At 41.8% G+C, this 20,094-nt stretch overlaps 3 protein-coding genes across 8 annotated transcripts in view; 2 read left to right on the top strand and 1 right to left on the bottom strand.

Annotated features, from left to right (window-relative positions):
• The window catches only part of ehmt2 (euchromatic histone-lysine N-methyltransferase 2), a 9,981-nt gene extending 4,377 nt beyond the window's left edge, over nt 1-5,604 (top strand). For 2 of the 6 annotated variants that reach the window (XM_034599119.1, XM_034599117.1), the window contains 17 exons: nt 309-452; nt 590-912; nt 1,008-1,241; nt 1,427-1,509; nt 1,606-1,712; nt 1,920-2,042; nt 2,136-2,237; nt 2,328-2,432; nt 2,629-2,783; nt 2,895-3,062; nt 3,174-3,318; nt 3,430-3,507; nt 3,705-3,820; nt 3,946-4,032; nt 4,114-4,192; nt 4,500-4,675; nt 4,896-5,593. In XM_034599119.1, the coding sequence (XP_034455010.1) occupies nt 309-452; nt 590-912; nt 1,008-1,241; nt 1,427-1,509; nt 1,606-1,712; nt 1,920-2,042; nt 2,136-2,237; nt 2,328-2,432; nt 2,629-2,783; nt 2,895-3,062; nt 3,174-3,318; nt 3,430-3,507; nt 3,705-3,820; nt 3,946-4,032; nt 4,114-4,192; nt 4,500-4,675; nt 4,896-5,076 (2,406 nt within the window). In that variant the 3' untranslated portion in view covers nt 5,077-5,593. Of the gene's footprint in view, nt 1-308; nt 453-589; nt 913-1,007; nt 1,242-1,426; nt 1,510-1,605; nt 1,713-1,919; nt 2,043-2,135; nt 2,238-2,327; nt 2,433-2,610; nt 2,784-2,894; nt 3,063-3,173; nt 3,319-3,429; nt 3,508-3,704; nt 3,821-3,945; nt 4,033-4,113; nt 4,193-4,499; nt 4,676-4,895 lie in introns of all 6 variants that reach the window. The other 4 variants (XM_034599115.1, XM_034599118.1, XM_034599116.1 and 1 more) reach the window with 3 other exon arrangements.
• Nucleotides 1-15,143, bottom strand: part of LOC117770085 (zinc finger and BTB domain-containing protein 12-like) — a 24,363-nt gene extending 9,220 nt beyond the window's left edge. Inside the window, exon 1 of the mRNA XM_034599136.1 lies at nt 15,133-15,143. The gene's annotated coding sequence lies outside the window, so the exon portion shown is untranslated. The remainder of the gene's footprint in view (nt 1-15,132) is intronic.
• Nucleotides 6,841-20,094, top strand: slc44a4 (solute carrier family 44 member 4). The gene is made up of 22 exons (XM_034599126.1): nt 6,841-7,061; nt 11,610-11,658; nt 11,883-11,956; nt 13,023-13,101; nt 13,222-13,321; nt 13,425-13,556; nt 14,102-14,162; nt 14,302-14,422; nt 14,933-15,016; nt 15,191-15,303; nt 15,382-15,504; nt 15,985-16,084; nt 16,310-16,402; nt 16,524-16,626; nt 16,773-17,032; nt 17,339-17,433; nt 17,530-17,633; nt 17,859-17,932; nt 18,203-18,273; nt 18,523-18,617; nt 18,706-18,790; nt 19,310-20,094. The coding sequence occupies exons 1-22, from the start codon at nt 7,022-7,024 to the stop codon at nt 19,426-19,428; spliced, it is 2,175 nt and encodes a 724-aa protein (XP_034455017.1). The 5' UTR covers nt 6,841-7,021; the 3' UTR covers nt 19,429-20,094.

Below are 20,094 nucleotides of genomic sequence, written 5' to 3'. Positions count from 1 at the left end.
CTTTGCTACTTTCACCATTCTGATGGAGATATACATTACTGATTACTGCAGTAAACTATTCTCCTAATAATACATCAGAGGGTCGAGTATCACAGTTTGTTCCAACACTGCCTTTGTGCAGACAGAGGGGTTGTAAGTAATATCAAGCTTCAAAGCTTAATTTACTTCCATTGCTGCAGGAGAGCTGGGAGTGGTTAACCTTTCAGTGTTCTTCATCCCTGAAAGGTTTAGTCTCAAACTCTGTGTGATTCCTTTTATTTCCAATGTCCAACTGTGTAATATTTTCTCTCTTGTTCTCCGTTTGTCAGCTGAGGGCTTGTACCAGTCACACTATTAAAGGGGAGACCATGCGTCCATCCAGTCGAGTGCCCCTCATGGTGCTTTGTGACGTTCATCGTTCACACATGGTCAAACACCACTGCTGTCCTGGCTGTGGATACTTCTGCATAGCGGTGAGAGTTAAAACCACCTGCTGTCATTATCAAAAATACTCAGCGCCGTGTATCTATCCTTCTGTCATTGTCTCATCTATCCTACTTCATTCTCCTCAATATCCCACCTTCAAATCCCAAATCTTTCCCTCCTCCAGGGTACGTTTCTCGAGTGCTGCCCGGATCAGCGTATCGCTCACCGTTTCCACCGGGGTTGTGTGACGGTGCTGAGTGGCGGGCGCAGCAGGACAAACGGTGGCGGTATGCTCTTCTGTCCCCACTGCGGTGAAGACGCCTCAGAAGCCCAGGAGATCACCATCCCCTCCTTCAGCTCGTCCACTTCCTCTGCAACCACCGTCGTCACCATGTTGGCCTCGTCCACCACCACCCCGTCTCTGCCGCCGTCTGTCCCCTTGGCACCCTCCCTCACAGCCTCCACAGGGGGGATGAAGGACGGGAAAATGCCAGAAAGACCTGTCAGGTAGGATTCAGTGACTCATGAGAGAATTATTGACTCCATTAAGCTGTATACATTTTAATTAGCTAAACTTCACCCTCATTCGTTGCCTCCTCTAGTGCTCGTATGCGTAGCAATGGTTTGGTAACGCTGGCAGTGGAGCAGCAGCAGCCTCCACAGCCTGTAGCCTCTGCAGCCACCGTGGCCACCGTCCCCCCAGCAGAGGAGGGAGTGGACAGCGTGGGGCCTTCTCTCTGTATGCCAAATGGGAAACCCATCAGCCCCAGTGCACTTCCACCTGGGCCCAGCAGGGCGGCGCTGCAGAAGGCCATCCTAACACAGGACACAGAGAGGTAGGAGTTCAGATTTTTACACTTTTCAGCCACAGTAGTTTAAGGGATTTAACATCAGACTAGTCCAACCAAATATTTCTGCTGTTTGCTTTAGCTCTTCCAACTGAAGGACATGTTTGGATCAAAGGGAGGAGATCCGACTATTTCAAGTAAAAATAAAAATGTTGTTGCTTTTGATTCGCCAGGAGGAAGAAACTTCGGTTCCACCCTCGCCAGCTCTACCCCGCTGCCAAGCAAGGAGAGGTGCAGAGAGTTCTTCTGATGCTGAGTGAGTGCTGGTTTATGACCTGTACTTTTCATCTCCTTCGACACAACTGAATGTATCAAAGACAGTTTTTGTGACGTGTGTTTGCGTGTGTGTCAGTGGAGGGTATAGATCCAACGTACCAGCCTGACTCTCAGAACAGACGCTCTGCTCTACACGCTGCTGCTCAAAGAGGTCTGCTGGAAGTCTGCTACATGCTGGTGCAGGTGAGAACTTCTGTCTATCATAAGAGTTGTCAGAAATTCTTTCATATTATTAGCCGTCATTATTTTTGTCATGAGGCTGCAAACAACATTTATTTGGTTTATTGAAAAACACTTTCTTAAGAGTCCAGGGTGAGATTCTTATTTTGTGTGACCATCACAATATCTCCAGTCTTGGATTGAAAATGACTTTTAATTTTGTCCTGACAGGCTGGAGCTCAGGTCGATGCCCAGGACAAAGACCTGAGGACTCCTCTTGTGGAAGCGATCATCAATAATCACATTGAAGTGGCTCGCTACCTGGTCCAGAACAGTGCCTGCGTCTATCACGTTGTGAGTGTCTGTTTAGTGCACAGGGAATAAAACAACATGAGTGTGAACTTGCAGAGACGTTTCAGTCTTTTGTTTACGTCATTAATTCATCAGGAGGAGGATGGATACACCGGCCTCCACCACGCAGCCAAACAGGGCAACCTAGAAATGGTCAGCATGCTGCTGGAGACAGGGCAGGTTGATGTGAATGCACAGGTAAAGGAAAAATGATTATCGTAGGCAGATCACACCGACTGATGAGAGGCAAGCGTTGCCTAATCTAGATTTCTTCTTTGTGGTTTTCAGGATAGCGGTGGGTGGACGCCGATCATTTGGGCTGCAGAGCACAAACATGTTGATGTGATCAAAGTGCTGCTCAACAGAGGAGCTGACGTCACCATCAATGATAAGGTAATATGATAGTCCACACTGGGCCTAGTAGACTAATATGAGCATGCCTGCTAATATACACTAACCAGCGAAAATCCTAAAGCTATGTAGACTGCAAGGGTGTCCCTGTTGTCTTGTAGTAATGGAGACAAAATTAATGTAGTTGTATGAAAATATTTCAGGTTATTACTTTAAACAGTCCCCGCTTTCCCTCCAGGAGCTGAACGTCTGTCTCCACTGGGCGGCGTACGCGGGGAACGTGGACATCGCGGAGCTGGTGTTGAACGCTGGTTGTTCCCTCGCGTCGGTTAACATGCACGGAGACACGCCGCTCCACATCGCCGCCAGAGAGGGATACTTAGAATGTGTCACGTGAGTCGATGTCAATCACAAGCTGTACAACTAATTAATGTCGCAGTTTTAATTATTTTTACGCTCACTTCAGTGCCAAACTAATACGGTAATGTTTGTTTGTTTCTGCAGGTTGTTCCTCTCCAGAGGTGCAGATATCGACGTCATGAACAGGGAAGGAGACACTCCTCTCACCCTCGCACGGGTCGATACACCAGTGTGGGTCGCACTCCAGATCAACAGGAAGCTGCGGCGGGGAATAACCAATCGCATGCTCCGGACTGAAAGAATCATCTGCAGGTAGGCTGTGTTGTGTTTTCAATAATGGCATCGTCCTATGTAACCAGATTTGTTTCCTCTTCTTGTTTCTCTGATATTTTCTAATTGAACTCCTGTTTTCTTTTGTCCCAGCGATGTTGCCCAGGGCTACGAGAACGTACCGATTCCCTGTGTGAATGCAGTGGATGATGAGGGCTGTCCTTCAGACTACAAATATGTTTCCGAAAACTGTGAAACGTCAGCAATGAACATAGACCGCAACATTACACACTTACAGGTACAATCCAGCTCTTGATTGGACCTCACGAACCTGTATTTACACAAACAAGCGCCACTAAATCCTCTTCTGTAAAAATTCCATCTTGTTAAATGATTATCTTTTCTTCAGCACTGTAGCTGCACAGACGACTGCTCTTCTAGTAACTGCCTTTGTGGACAGCTCAGCATCCGGTGCTGGTACGACAAGGTAAATGCAGATGTAGGACGTGATTTACTTAGAAAACCTGTAGAAACAGCAGAGTAAAATATTAACGGAAATCTCCAAAAATGTATCTTACAGTTTGCAAATACAATTAATGAGGGTTTGGTTTTAAAGTCTGATATCTGAGGGGCCTAAAAAGTGGAATTAATATCAACTTGCTTTTTCCTTCTTTCTGTTCCCAGGACCAGCGGCTGCTCCAAGAGTTCAACAAAATCGAACCTCCTCTTATATTCGAATGCAACATGGCGTGTTCCTGTTATCGGACATGCAAGAACCGGGTGGTGCAGGCCGGCATCAAGTAAGCACATCTCATGTAACATAATGGTCATCAACCATGTGCCATGTAAGGTTAAGATATTCATGCTCTGTTGTTATTATCAGCAGCAGGTTTAGCTGTTTATTCCTGGCCTCTTTTTCCATCAGAGTTCGTCTTCAGCTCTACAGGACAGAGAAGATGGGATGGGGGGTCCGAGCTCTGCAGGACATTCCCCAGGGAAGCTTCATCTGCGAGTAAGAAAAACAAATCCACAACAGGTTGCCTTTTTATATGGAAGGTCTGAGGTTAAAAGTTTCTGTCCTGTTTCCACACAGATACGTTGGGGAGCTGATCTCTGATGCAGAGGCAGACGTCAGAGAAGACGACTCCTACCTGTTCGACCTGGACAACAAGGTGATGACAGTTACAGAAAACATCTGAGGTCGAGGAGTCAGCACATTTCCTGTATAACCAGTAATGAATAACCAAACCAGACCTGATCCTGTGGAGTAGACGAAAAGATTCTGTGTACAACTGCTGAGTAGCAAACATTTTTTAGCTTACAGCAGACTTCAGTGTGTACGGTGCAGTCTTGATGCTCAATTACCAGATGACATAAAATGCTTTTTTCCGATATGTTACTTTGACAGGAAAGAGAAAGCAGACATCAGGATGTTTGGTCTGACAGGTTTTCGCTTTTTTGTGTGTTTTTTCTGTGCAGGACGGGGAAGTGTATTGTATCGATGCCCGTTACTACGGCAACATCAGCCGCTTCATCAACCACCTGTGTGACCCCAACCTCATCCCAGTGCGTGTGTTCATGCTGCACCAGGACCTGAGATTCCCCCGCATCGCCTTCTTCAGCTCCAGAGACATTCTCAGTGGACAAGAGCTCGGGTGAGAAGTCGTGACATTTATGATCATTTCTTCGTTTACATCCTGCCATCTGCATATTCTTTTATTCTTCCTTAATTTCATATCCGTCCCTTTTTCCTTTTCTCCATCTATTTCCATTTGCGTTGAATTGTGGAAACTTTGCACGTAAAGTTTTATTTGTTCCGAAACATAATTCCCCTGGAGTCCAATCTGAGTTGACTGCCCTTGTCTGTTTCATTAGGTTTGACTATGGAGATCGCTTCTGGGACATAAAGAGCAAGTACTTCACCTGTCAGTGTGGATCAGAGAAATGCAAACACTCGGCGGAGGCCATCGCCTTGGAGCAGAGTAGGCTGGCTCGGCTGGAGGCCTGCCCAGAATCGGCGGCTGACTGTGGGATGACCATTCTGGGAAACTCTTAAAACACTCAACTACGGGGCCTTGGGATTAGCCTCTTCATTTTTTTCTTCCGCACATTGGCAGTGAAAAAACAACATTATGTTTTTTTCACGTTTAAAATTCTGTATTTGATGCATGGTGCTGTTTTTTTCGACTCGTGATATTTTGGTGAGGACATGCGCCTTAACATTTTTAACGTTGTGTGTTTTATGTCTGAACAAAACAAGGAGGTCTTGTGATTCTGTACGTACAGTATTTTTTACTGTATCTCACTCTGAACATTTGCCTTGACACATGAAGTTTGTGCATTAGGAATCCGCCATCACATAACATGTATTTTCTGTTGTGCCAACGAACACACACTTTTCTTGCCACAGTACAGTAATGAGTCGGCCTCCAGCTCGTACTGGACTCAATGAGGACCTGAGAGATGGTGTTGTTTTGGATGACTGTGTTAGCTATATTTTCTTTATTTTTATACATTTGTTCTTTTGTCACATCTAGTGTAATAAATTAGCTCATGAGTTGATCTTTGGGCTCGTGTAAGAAGTGACAGTTCTTCTTTCCTTAAACACAGCTGCAATACAATTTCAACGGTATATAAAGTTTCTCCTTATGCTGTGTAATTTTTTTAGTTTATATATCATCAAGGTTTAAAAGATATGTCGACTGTTACCTGCTGGTGTTATTATATGATACCATAATAATAATGGTGTTATTATATGATGCCAACAACAGGGGGCGTGTAAAGGCCACAATCAAAGCAAGAGGAGAGAGGGAAGATGCACTGGCCAAGTCAGAGATCAAAGTAAAAGGAAGAGGTCTCACTCTGCTAGTGTTTCTATCAGACTGGATATAAAGATGGACGACAAGACAGTTCCCCTAAAGTGAAGCCAAAACGTCTCGATCGTCCCCAATTGTCTTTGGGATTAATAAAGCTCTATTTGATCTTATAATAGGCTGTGTTAAAAACTGTTTGGGTATGAAGCCTATATTTTTCATATTAATAAGACTAGACTAAAAGAGGCAAAGAGATAAAAATATATGATAGAACTATATAGATAGGTTGAAGGAGTAAAATAAAATGATAAAACGGATAGAAATATGTAAAATAATGAACAGAAAATAGAATAAAGTACAGTGATGATATGACCTTAGAATTAAGAAAAAGCCATTTGTGAGTATTTTTATTCTGGATCTAATAACTGCCATATAGAACATTCACAAATGCCTTTAGTGTTACTTCATTTGCAACGAACGTTACTGCACCTTTGAATGTACAGGTATATAGTTTCACTTTTTTATTGAATTTGACTTCTTTATAGTAAGTTGCACTGTTGAGCTGAGCGGTTCCTTCTTGTCCAACACCTTTTCATTATACTTATGACCCTGTGTTCACTTGCATTATGACAAATAAATCAAAACTTGAGTATATATAAAAGTATAAATAGTATTTCAAGACTTCAAGACTTTATTTGTCATGTGCAATTACTGTACATACAGCAGTTGCTGGCAATGGAATCCTTGGGTCACAGGCTTCCTCTCACCATGCTCCAAAATATTTAGAAAGCAAAAAAAAAAGGAGAAAATGTAAGTAACACTGTTGGTGGTAGTGCAAGTATTACAAGGTAGTATTTATAGTAGACCTCAGTATTTTTTGGGGGGGTAAAATACACTGTGATCCCTCGTGAAACATCGACATTTCATCCACGAGTGACTCCTCTCGCCGGGAGACGATCTCTCCGACGCCGCGCGCTGGTTCAGGTGCGCGTTCCCTCGGCAGGTGTAGGTGCGCGGGTGACGTCACTGCCTAGTAACGCGCGTCGGGGGGAGCGCAAAAGATTTTTCCTCCTCCCTTAGTTACGATGTTCGCTCGGATCGTCGCGTCGCATCGGGAGTTCGCTGCGGTCTGAGGTGTGAGGAGCGACGTGTGGTCCGTGGAGCTGACGGAGAACAGGTGGAGTCAACATGGGCAAAAAACAGGAGCAGAGCCCGGAGTCAGAATACGGTGAGTTCTCCCCGTGTGACTCGGTAAGTTACCGTTAAGTTACCGGACGTTGGAAACAAACAACACAACACAACTAACTCACAACTAAACCTCTGTCATGTTCCACTTTTGAGTGTTTTCAGACGAACCGTGTGATGTTTGTGTTGATGTTTGAGTCGCATGTTTGATTTAAAGTATTCTTTAATTTCACTGTCATCGCTACATTAGCCCACATTTAATTAAATTTAATGCTAAGTCATATGAACTTTATTTAAACACGGTAACAAAGTGCGTCCAAGGCAAAAAATGAATAAGCTAAAATAAAAGATATTCAATTCAGTTCAATTTGAAACGCCAAGTCATAACATATTAACGTCGTTTTTTATTATTATTTCATTTATAAAGAAACCCAACAGTTTCCACAATTCATATAATAACCATCTTATTGAAATCTACAGTGTTTACGTCACTGGTTTTATGTATGTATTTTTATTTTATTTTTTATGTCGCAGAGACACAAAAATGACAATAACCGCAAATAAAAATGGGCGTAGTAGGAAATAGTAGATTAAGAACGAATCACTGGCCTCAGGTACAAAGTCCAGTATCGTCATCATCCATTAGTTTTTCCATTTTTCTCGTATTTAAAGGTTCAGTGTGTAGAATTTAGTGACATCTAGAGGTAGAGTTGCGTCTTGCAGCTGAACACCCCTCACCTCTAAATTAACATCCCAAAAGACAATGACAGTGACAGAAGATGGTAAAGATTGATATTTGCTTATTTTCACATTGGTTTTTATCATTTTCAGTCATTTCGTTTTTGGTTTTCAGCTTCTTAAATATGAATAATTCTGGTCTCCACTGTCAGGTTTGGGTTTTGGTCTATTTATCAGACAGTTGAAGATGTCACCTTGGCCTTTGGCGTTTTTCACTATTTTCTGACGTGATAAAACAAATATTGGTTGCAACTTGTTAAATTCCTTTGATTCTTTCATATTCTGCAGAGTTAATGTCATAAATGACCTTCACGGTTTCCCACAGTCGAGGTTCTTGGACAATCATGAAGCTGTAACCACAGAATTTCTTTTTTTATTGTTTGATGAATCAGTACTGAGTAGTGTCTTATTACTTTTCTATAATCAATCAATCAGTACATACAATGTAAGAAAAGCCTGCAGGAAAGCTTCATGTATTTTTTGTTTTGTACATAACTTTAATGATTATCTGAATAGTTGCTGATTGATTTTGTGTAAATCAATTATTCACCTCTTGTATTGCCTCAGAATCCCTGAGGCTTTGAATGGTTGCTGCTGTGATATACACAGATTACTACTTGTTTCACGCGTGCTGATATAAGTACAAGTTTCCCGCTGTGATAGAGAACCCCAGTAACATGTGGAACAGATCACTTCTCCTGTGAGGAGACACTTGTAGTTCTGTGACTGGTGCTGCTGATGATGCTGAGACGTTTCAGATGCTCCTGTGAAGATTTTGTGTCGTGTGTTCAGCAGATCCCTGTTTACTCTCTGCGCTGTTTGTGTATCGATGAAGTCTATTGACTGTCTGGGAGGTTTCACAAGGCTACAGATAACAAACCCTCCCTGGGAGTAAATATCAAGTCGGATTTCACGTCTCCTCAAATAACTTCTGAAAACTCCTGAGAAATAAGGCGACGACAAGTGTCAGAGCGGACTGTTTGCTAATCGTGGCCAAACCGTGACAACTAAACCTCTGTTCTTCTTGTACGTAAATCCCCCTTCTCCTTTATCGCATCACCATGTTTTCTAATTAGGAATCTGCTTCCTCTCTACCAGCCTTCATGAGGAAGTAGAAATTCTTTTGACTAGAGACAAGGCTTTGATGCCGCGTGTTTGGAACAGTTACACATTTCAAACCCGCTGTTTATCCTGTTTCGTTAGTTAGTGTCGACACTGAGCATCAGGAAACGAGTGAGGTTTGGGTTTGTTGCAGCAAATCATTGACCAGAGAATTTGGTAAAAAGCTGCTTGAGGCATCAGGGGATGAGTCCGATGTTTAAAACACAGGCTTGTTAATAAAGCTAACGTATAAAGCCTGAGAACTGGTGGACACTTTACTGAATACATGAACAGACACTACTTCTACTTAGAGATGAATCAGTTAATGTTTGTCGAGCAGTTTTGACCAACTTTTCCTGGTTGTTGCTTTTTCTTTCCGTCACATACGCTTATAAACTAAATATTTTGGTTTAGGAGATTTTGAAAACACCGTCTTGAGAATGAAATGGTCATAGTAAAATCATAGTAAAATGTTTGATTGTAGTTGCAGCTCCGTGTTATCTGAATGTTTACAGTGATAAGAAATCCTTTCAGCTGCTGTCAGGCCTGTTAACAGGACATGTTGAACACAAAACGTAGTCAGGAGTCACGGAACAGCTTCAGGAGTCAGATCACTCACGCCTCTAAATGAATGTGCCCCTGACCCTCATATAATTTAAACGACTGTCTGACTGGCTTTGTTGGTCAGTACTCATTAACTAGGTTGTCATTTCTTTTTACAGACGTATGGGAAAGGGTGTGGTTTGTCCATAAACCTCAAAGTCTGTACAGTATTCGATCACTTATCTTTTCGGTCAAGTGACCTGTTCCTCTGGTTTTTGTCACAAATGTTTGTTTGTGTTGCTTGACTCGGACAGAAGAAAACCTGTTCCCTCTCCTGTGTCACTCCTCTGTAGCCAAGGTCACCCGATGACCCTCACCCCCGCTGTCATGTAGGATTTTTTTGCAAATCCCAGTAATAAAAGCAAACCTTTGTGGGGTTCAAGGTTTAAAGTGTTGTGACAACTTTTGATGAGAGCATAAAAACAGAGAAGTCCTTTATGTGTCCTGCACAGTGAGGCATTTTTTTACAGCGGTATCCTAGCAGAGCTGAAATCCGACACTGGTGGCATGACATGTCTGGTCATTTTTTTTACATTTTTTTTAATTCCTACTTCCTTGTGCCTCTGTCCACTGGCTCCTCCTCTCCTCCAAATTAACAATTTTATCCACACATCCATTTCTCCTACTGCACCACTGCTCCATGTAAGCAGAGTCTGGTTTGATCTGTGTCTTAGTTTTTTTTGGTGCCACGTTTGTTTACCAGCCTGCATGTGGGACCGTGTGAGTCTAAGGAATAGACACTGACTCTCTGCATCCTGTTTGTATCCTGATGTGAGAGTCTGCTCGCAGTGTTGACACAGCTTCCATTTGCTCTTATTCAAATGTCAGCCAGTCCAGATAACTCCGCTTCCAGCCTCAGTGAGAAATGATTATAGTTGGTGAGCCGCCTGGATAAATGTGCATTCCTGTGAACCAATCAAATGAACGGAGCACGTTCCAAATATGAAACACACATTCTTTTCCTCTCGTCATACTGAAGAGCCAATGTAAATGTGTTGCTGTACAATTAAACATAAATGAGAAACTGTATTCATAGACTTTAACACCTCTAGAAGTACAGTAAAACACATTTTACGTTACAATGATTTGACAAATTCAAACCAAAAGTGGCACAAGAAGTGTTCATCAAAACGTCTGTGGATGTAAATCTGAATTGTCAGATTTCTGTTTGATGTGATTGGTTCTGCTGTGTTCTTCCTGTCTGTCGGGATAATGCACTGGAGGCTGGTTGAGCCTCAAAGATCCGACAGCAGGAATGCTGTCAGTTGAGAATCTCTTCTAACAAGGTTTTCTTATTGACACACAGTTTTTCCAATTCGTGTCGCTCCCTCGTCTAAAAGCAATACTTTGAATTCAAATTTCATTAAAATATCACCGAGCTCCCAGTGAAATCCTGCTCCTCCACTTGCATCCTCTGTACCTTCATCACTCAGAGAACGCACATCTCCACCACAGCCACTTAATCACCACATTGCACATGTATCGAGGTCAGATACATCGGGATCACTATGCAAATCGGCACCTGATTAAACCTGTTCTTAGGTGTGAGCAATCTCCCCGCCCTTCCACCAAGTTTCAAGAAAATTGGAGCAGCTTGGTGTGTCACTGGATTTCATTGTTTGTTCTTTCTGGTTTCTCGAAACTCTCTGTTCCAGGAAACAATAAGGAGTCATTTATTTTCTGTAATCTATCGGCCTCTGACATGCTTATTATATTGTAAAGCTCCGGTGAGCAGCCAACCCATAAAAACATACATGACTCCTTCTCTAGTCTCTAAAAATGTCTTGTAATTCAATCGCACTGTTCATTAACCCAAAGAAGATTCTTTATTGCTTAGAAACCGCAACAACCTGTCTTTGTTGACAGATGTTTCACATAGTTCTTTTTTATACCAAATTAAAAGGAGTCCCTGGTTTCCTAAAGTTTATAATTTTTGATTTAATACCACTACCATATCTACCCCTTTTCTTGAGGTGAAATTTCAGGAAAGAAAAGCCAGGTGATTAACTTATGTGTCCCTGACAATATAAAAAAACAAACAAGCAAGTTACCTATTTATGACGCACCACTAGTCAGTCAAGGTCACAGTATAGTAGAGATTAAAAGACTTTTATGAGACTGAATAAAGTTTTTTCTTTTCTTTCCCCAGGAGAACAAGCGCAGTTTGACCCGGGCTTCAATGGACCCATTAAGAAAAGGTGAGCGTGCCTCATTGGCCACTCGCCCAAATCAATCCCAAATCCTTCTGGCTCTAGGGTTTCTGATGCACTTGTTTCTGTCTTTGAGTTTCCACAGCTTGACATTGTGTTTGCTAAATCTCTGTTGACTGATGGAATCACGTTTGTCGCCCCCGAGGCAAACCTCAATGCAAAGCTCAGGCGGCTCACTGACACCTGCTGCTGTCTCTGTTTCTCTCCATCAGAGGGTGCACGGACATCATCTGCTGTGTCCTGTTCATGGTCGTCCTCCTCGGCTACGTAGTGGTCGGGATATTAGGTAAGATACTCATGCTCAGTATTTAGGGAAACAAGGTTAGTTGTTTCCCAATCAGGTTGCTCCATTAAAACCCCCACCGGATACTTCTCACCCTCTTTCTCTTTCTCGCAATCCCTGTACTCAGAATTTAAAGATGTCAATCTGACATGTCGAGTAGATTACAGGTTTCAAGTTTCTACATTCGTGTCTTTAATTGAACGAAGCCTTCACTGCTGTGTGTTGTGTACAAACAGCTGATTTGCCGGGGAAGCTCTTTATTGCCTTGTTATCAAACTCATTCCAACACTCGGAGCACTGGCTCTTATCTCGGGTCAACAGATGGCTGATAGGCGAGGCAGTAATGTGTGTCAGTGGCAGAGTAACAATCAGCTATTTCCTCTTGTGGAGGTCGATCAAAACCACCGGTCGGCTGAGGTGGATAAGTTGAGGTTGAGTGGAGGAATCTACTGGTCGTTGCTGATACTTAAGGATCTGGATTTATTCCTCATCAGCAGATGTTATAAATAAATGTGTCTGTTACACGAGGAAATAGTTAAGAAACAAAACATACTGTGTTATATCACTTTAATGTGACAGAGGCTTGTGTCCACTGCAGAGAGCAACAGGTGTGTGTAAACCAAACTGCTTAGAAACAAGAGAGGTGTCACTTTTTTTGCCCTCTTGTGGCCAGACTGAGATGAAGTTTTTTGCATCAAATAATGTGAACAGAATAGTTATTAATTATATTTAAACTGCAAATATTTGTATCACATACTTTATTTTAATAAAAGTTAATGAACAATTGGCAACAGTTTGCCAACCAATGGAAATCATACTGTTTAGATTTTTCGTTAATATGTTGATAAAGTTTGATACAAATATCTGAATAATATTAATAAAATAAAATAAAGTGATATTTTAAAAGCTGGTACATGCAATTAAAACTAAATGCAAGTAGACAAACATGTATTTGTATTTCAGCTACAGTACAGTGAGAGGTTCCCAGAATTGAATTGTTTTACGTCATTGACTTTTGTTCTTCTCTTCTTATCACGGTTTTCACGTGTTTGTCTTTTGTCTTTATCAGCTTGGCTCTATGGCGATCCCAGGCACGTTCTTTATCCCAGAAACTCCACAGGGTGGTTCTGTGGCATTGGGCCAAATAAGTAATTAAATCCCGCTCTTACCTTTTCATATGATTTTAGTTTTTTTTACATATATTAGATGGAATAAATATGCCTATGTCTGGATTATAAAATCAAACTAACTCTGTGTTCCCCCTTTAGAGACAAACCCAACGTGTTCTACTTTAACATCCTCAGTTGTGCCACGTCTGTCAATGTCATGGCAGCTTCTCTTCAGGGTTTCCAGTGTCCGACCACACAGGTACAGGAGGCTGCTGGATTTTCAAGTTTTAAATGATATTGAACAATTTACTGGTCTCTCCCAGTGTGGCAGACATTATCTTTTTTTTTGTCATTGCACATAGGTTTGTGTGGAGAAATGTCCATCTACCTTCTGGGCTCTGGAGATAAAGTATTATCTTCCAGGTCAAACAGCAGCAAAGGCCTTTAATGAGAGCGTCTGTGTGCCATCTTTAGATCTGGCAAATACTGACCTGGTGAGTCCCATTCTGCTGCCATTTGCAGTACCTGTCTCTGAAAGTCTTTAAAGCAACACTGTGTAACTCTTACTGAGTAACAGCGCCCTCTGCTGCCTCATGTGTTGATTTAGTCTGATTTAATCTGTGGTTTTCATGTTGAGAGAAGCCTGTGAATGTGTTGACAGCTGCTCTGACTGCAAAGTCCCACTCGCTGAACTCAAACACAACTGAACAGTGGATATTACCCATGATCCCCGGCTTCCTGAATCAGAAGAGCTGCTGCTGTAATAAATCCCCCAAATCCTGCTTAAAATTCTTAATATTTAAAAGTTTCCTTCTAAATATTGGAGATAAACGCTGGTTTTTAATGACTTCTAAGTCTTTTTAACTGAGCCACTGTTCAGTGTTACTCTTGAACTTGCTGGACTTGATTCTGCTGCGACCATCAGACAGTTACACAAATCTCACAGGAGATTGTATCCACTCACAAAATGTTATATAGATGTTTTTTGTTCCTGAAATAAAAGCTGATTATTTAACATGATAATTTAACATTTTTACAGAGCGTTCAAGACATCGTGGACAAGGAGCTGTGTCCGTACTTCTACATGCCTACGACCTCTGGTGATTGCATCTGCTCACACACACTAAAATTAAATCATGTTTGATTTTAGTCTATTAACTGCTGCTAAACATGAGGTCTAATGATGAATCATAATTATAACCACTGATTTAAGTTTTTGATTGTTTTCTCCGCTGTTAGTTCTGGGAAGATGTTTGCCTGATATCACCAAACTGGCCGATATCCCAGCGGAATTTTCGAATATTCCAGGTTTGCCCTCCTCAGTTAACGACACTATCAACCTCATCAAGAACGGCACTGGGTAAGATGCAACGGATCCAGACGTCTTCATATTCAATAAAAAATAACTTCTGCACTTCAATAACTCGTATAAATAACCCTGTTACTTTCTTCTCCTCATCACCAGCTCATGGTGGGTAGCTTCGTGAGTTTTTGTGATTCCCTGTAGTGTAGCCGGCATTTTCTTAGGACTTGCCGTGTTAGAATAGTTGTGGTAATAGTAGTAGTACTAGTAGTAGTAGTAGTAGTACATTGTATTTTGGCTGATAGCATGGAGGAGGTGGGGTTTGTGACCTATAACTGCATCCAGCCACCAGGGGGTGATCGAGACACTTTGGCTTCACTATTGGGGAGCCGTCATTTCGGCCATCTTCATATACACTCTCTGCTTTTAACATTTTAAAAGTATTGGAGTGTTTTTCTTTGTATTTGAAAACACTTGTTTCCTCACTGGGTTAGTTTCTGTAGCTTTTCACTGTTTGAATGGAAAACCCTCACCGTCACAGCTCACTTCGGCTTTTTGTCTCATCAGGGACATTGTGAACGGCTTCAACGCCCGAGAAGTCGGTGTCCGGATCTTTGAGGACTTTGCATCCTCGTGGCCGTGGATCCTCATGTGAGTTGCCTTTCAGAACTGCACCTCACACTGCCCCCTGCTGACAAACACACAAATAGAACTTAGAAAAGGGTTATAGATTATTTGTCCTGTCTTGTTGTGTATCTTTGCATAACTTGTCCATCCCCCTCTTGTCCACCTTCTTGTCTTCCTTCTCCTACTCTCTCCTCTCAGTGGTCTGCTCATAGCCATGGTAGTCAGTCTGCTGTTTCTGCTGCTGCTGAGATTCACTGCTCCCGTCATGGTGTGGGTGCTCATCGTAGGAGTCCTGGCAGCTGGAGCTTATGGTAAACTTCTCCACCGGAGAACTTTTAACTGTTTCCCACATTCGAACCTTTGTAGAAGCCTGAGTCTTTGTCTTGTAGGGATTTGGCACTGCTACTGGGAGTATGATAACTACAAGAAAAACTCCGCCACCATCAGCGACATCGGTTTCACCACCAACTTCAACGTTTACCTACAAGTCCAAGAAACCTGGCTGGCATTCTGTGAGTTCAAAATGCTTTCAATACAATTTGACTTCAAATTTGTGGCGTTTATGTTTTACATGAAAACAAAAACAGACCTCTACAAAAAAAAACTAAACATACCAGTATACTAGATGGTTATTGGTGAGGTAGACTGTGTGCGATGTTATGATCAAGTATCATTTACTCAGGATTCAGGAAAATACATGTACATGGAGGAGGTGAGTCAAGTTGCATGTGGTGTTTACATCTCTACTGTGTATGTAGTTCATGTTGGAGCTTTTCATATTTTTATAGTTATGTTTAGGGCAGCAGATGCTAGTTTTAATTATTTTGAATAAGAGATAAATGACAGTATACAAAAAAATGCATTTTGAGTTTTTTTCCACAGTTGGACTGCATGTGAGTTTGGTGCATGGTTAAATAGGACATTCTCCTCCTCCTCTTCCTCCTCCTCCTCCTCCTCCTCCTCCTCCTCTTCCTCTTCCTCTTCCTCCTCAGTGATAATCCTATCTGTGATGGAGGCGATCATCCTCTTGACGCTCATCTTCCTGCGAAACAGAATCCGCATAGCCATCGCCCTCATCCAGGAGTCCAGCAAGTGAGTGAAACTGTATCTGTTAAATGAATATGTACTTCAGAACTCAAGCTCTTAATCTTGATCTTGAATATGTACTTCATCGTTAAATTAAAGTGTTTTTTTACTATATTAAGGATTACCAACAATCATTTCCACTTATTTAGTATTTGTCATTATTACCCTCAGATTGATTTGTATCTTGAAGATGATATATGACGTCATGCTGTGTGTGTTCATATTTCCCAGGGCGATCAGTCACATGATGTCCACTCTGCTGTACCCTCTGGTCACCTTTGTCCTCCTGATGGTGTGTGTTACTTACTGGGGCTCCACTGCTTTGTATCCTTTAGTGTGTGTGTGTGTGTGTATATATTTGTGTACAGACTGTTGATAAAACACCATTCAATCGCCTCAATAATCAAAAGGATCAGTTCTTCCCTTTACAAACTAATGTATGTAGATATTTGGCCACGTCAGGAAGTCCCATCTACAGAGTGGTGGCTCTCAACTCCTCAATGAGTGAATGTAAGAGTGTAAATGGCACAGAGGACTGTGACCCTCAGGTGAGACCACAGGACATGAGACAAAGTGATAATATCTAGATTTTCCTCACATGAAAAACTGATTTATAGCTGTGAAAATGTGTGTGTGTCCAATCACCTTAGCTAAGGAGTTCTGAGTTGTTCACTTTTCCATCTCCTGCCCTCAGAACTTCACCTCGTCAGATTACCCAGGCTGCCCCTCAGCCAGCTGCATCTTCATCAAATACAACGACGAGGGTCTCTTGCAGAGGAACCTCTTCAATCTGCAGATCTACAACGCGGTGGCTTTCCTCTGGTGTGTGAACTTCGTCATTGCCCTGGGGCAGTGCACGCTGGCTGGGGCCTTCGCCTCCTACTACTGGGCCTTCAGTAAACCAGACGATATCCCCATGTTCCCTGTGTGCGGCGGCTTTATTCGCTCCCTCAGGTAGGTTCACGTGCTGCCGACACATCAGCTACATCCACGTGATGATAAATGTGTCAGTCTCATAAAATCACGGCCATTTTCAGATCTGTCTTGTCCAATGACTTGATTATAGTGCATCCCACAAAAGGTATGGCTGACTGCAGTTCCCTCTCTATCCACTAGGGGACACTTTAGACCTGCAGTTTACAGTTTACACAACAGTTTAGGATCCAGACTCACTGACTGAAATCTATGGGATTCTGTATCAAAGTAATTTTTCCATTCTTCTGTAAGTTAAGTTGTCGTATTACTTTTTTTATATGTCAGGTACCATGTTGGCTCTTTGGCATTCGGAGCATTGATCCTGACCCTGGTGCAGGTAGTGAGGATGCTTCTGGAATATATTGACCACAAAACAAAAGGTAAAGCTGACGGACCTCGTTTTAATAAGATGATGTTTGAAGTCAACTGGTAATCAAATGAATTACAGCAAACATGACGACACCCTTCTCCTGCAGGGGCCCAGAATCCATTCGCACGTTTCATATTGTGCTGCATGAAGTGTTGCTTCTGGTGTCTGGAGAAGTGCATCAAGTTCCTCAACAGGAACGCTTACATCATGGTGAACACACTCATATTGTTACTCTCTAAATGTTTTAAGTAATTTGACAAACAAAAAACATGCTCCTCTATAACTTAAGTCTGACTTTCTCTCCTGTAAAAAAACAACAACAACACAAATGCACATTCTACTGTAACTGTATATATTCATATATAATGCAATGTATATTATTTGAGTCATGTAGATTGTTTCCTAACACCAGGTGATTGGTTCTTTTCTCAACAGATCGCCATTTATGGGAAAAACTTCTGTGTTTCTGCCAAAAACGCTTTCATGCTGCTCTTGAGGAACATAATAAGGTTTGTGCTTCCTCTCTCTGTGTCAGGACTCGTCCATAACATGAAGATATACTCAGTTGTCAGTTCATGTAAAAGTAAAACTGTCTAGTGCAAAATTACCCTCACTAATATATCGTGGGAAACACTTCTCAGTCCAACACAGAACAATTTAACAGCACCACAAACTTCCTCCTTCAAAATAATCGTGCAAAATCTCTCTCAAACAGTTTAAATAAAAATAGAACTGCCATATAGAAGTGTTTGACCGAGTCTGATTATGTGTCATCTCAGGGTCGTGGTTCTCGATAAGGTGACGGACGTGCTGTTGTTCTTCGGGAAGCTCCTGGTGGTTGGAGGCGTGGGTAAGGATGACAACAGGATGTTAAAAAAACTACAGAGAAGCATGTGTAGCGATTTAGAAGATATTCTTTGAGTCGTTTTCGCCTGAATAAACAGGATAGTAAGAATAAAATGGGGGGAGAGGGGGGAAATATGCAGTAAAGGCCCAGGTCAGAATCCAAAGTGCGGCTGCTGCAGGAAGACTCAAGCCTTAAAGGAAAGAATAACTGAAACAGAAATAACACGTCTCCTTCTCCTTTTCTTTTTTCCAGGAGTTCTGTCTTTCTTTTTCTTCTCTGGACGAATTCTGCTCCCGGGCGACACCTTCCGCTCTGAAACCCTCAACTACTACTGGATGCCGATTATTGTGAGTGAAATTCAGATTCGTCAGACGAAACTGAAAGTTGCTTTGACTCACACGTTGGTTTGTTTCACCCTGTCGTGTTTCCTTTCAGACCGTGGTGTTCGGTAGCTACTTCATCGCCCATGGATTCTTCAGTGTGTACAACATGGCTGTTGACACACTCTTCCTCTGCTTCTGTGAGTTTAATAAAAACCTAAATGTTCACATTTTAAATATTAAAGAGGAAAAAGTAAATATACAAATAATCTTTAGTAAACAACATTTTAAAAGGCTCATTTATGCTGCTGCTGATACGTCCATTTCATACAATGTAGCCGTCACTGCCCACAAACTTCCACTAGAGGGCTGATTGTGAAGAGAGACTCAAAAGAGGCCAGGTTGTAAACTTTAGTTATTGGTCTGTGAGGCCATTAAACTGAATGACAATCGTGTCCTTTGTCCGTGTCTGTCCCCTGAATTCCGGTGCTACTGCTCTATTCCGTGTTTTTCCCGTAAGCTTTCAGAAGACGTGTTTAAATCCAGACAAAATGAAGAATAAGGACAGAAGGCTCAGTCTGTCCGTATACACATCAGACGTTGAGCATAAATGAGCCTTAACGTGACAATGTCAAGCTAATAGACGAGACACTCATAATAATTCTCCAAGAAACTAAATGTCACGGTCTGTTTCATCTTTCAACTTGTCCCCCTCACAGTGGAGGACCTGGAGCGTCACGACGGATCTCTACAGAAGCCGTACTTCATGTCCAAAAACCTCATGAAAATCCTCAACAAATCCAACAAGGAACCGAAGAGAGCTAAAGGAAAAGAGTGAAGATGTTTTCCTCCTCTTCGCCCTCAAGAAACCACATCAACACTGAGTCACAGATCAGTTCAGGATCTTTACATTTGTAACTTTAGTTTTAACTCGTAGATCTGATCTCCTGATTTTGCACTTTTTAATTCAGCATATGAATGTTTAATTTTACATTTTATATTTCTTAAGCAGTTCATGATTTGGTTCATTATTTTGAACATAACTTGATTCTGTTCATAGTTCTGTGGAAATGTTAGACCGAGTGGTGACGCATCTGTTGATCCGGTTCAACAGCTTTGATTGTTCGTTTTAGTCTTTTACTGAGGACTCTTAACATGTGAAAAGTTCAGATAAAACTTTATAGAAATATTGTTTCACGTTTATATATTTTTAAGTATTTGTAATTTGTAAAAAGAGTTGTTGTATAAGCACAAAAGTTTTTGTTAACATGTTCTGTTGTTCATATTAAAATATATTGTAATACATTTGTAACCTTTGCACGTCATGTTGGCGCTTTTTCACTCAGGCCTGGAGTTGCACTCTGGGTAATGTAGGCACCAGGTTTTGAAACAAAATGTGTTTCGCTGCATTGATTTTCGATTCTTTAACCGTCCATGATATCAACAGTGTGGAAGTGTGATGATAAATCAGTGGAGTTCTCTTAAGTCTAAATTCTTTTGGGAA

Source organism: Hippoglossus hippoglossus, chromosome 11 (assembly GCF_009819705.1).
Source record: "Hippoglossus hippoglossus isolate fHipHip1 chromosome 11, fHipHip1.pri, whole genome shotgun sequence".
Classification (NCBI taxonomy): Eukaryota; Metazoa; Chordata; class Actinopteri; order Pleuronectiformes; family Pleuronectidae; genus Hippoglossus; species Hippoglossus hippoglossus.
Note: the sequence above shows the minus strand (reverse complement) of the source record. Positions and strands in the feature narration are given on the sequence as shown.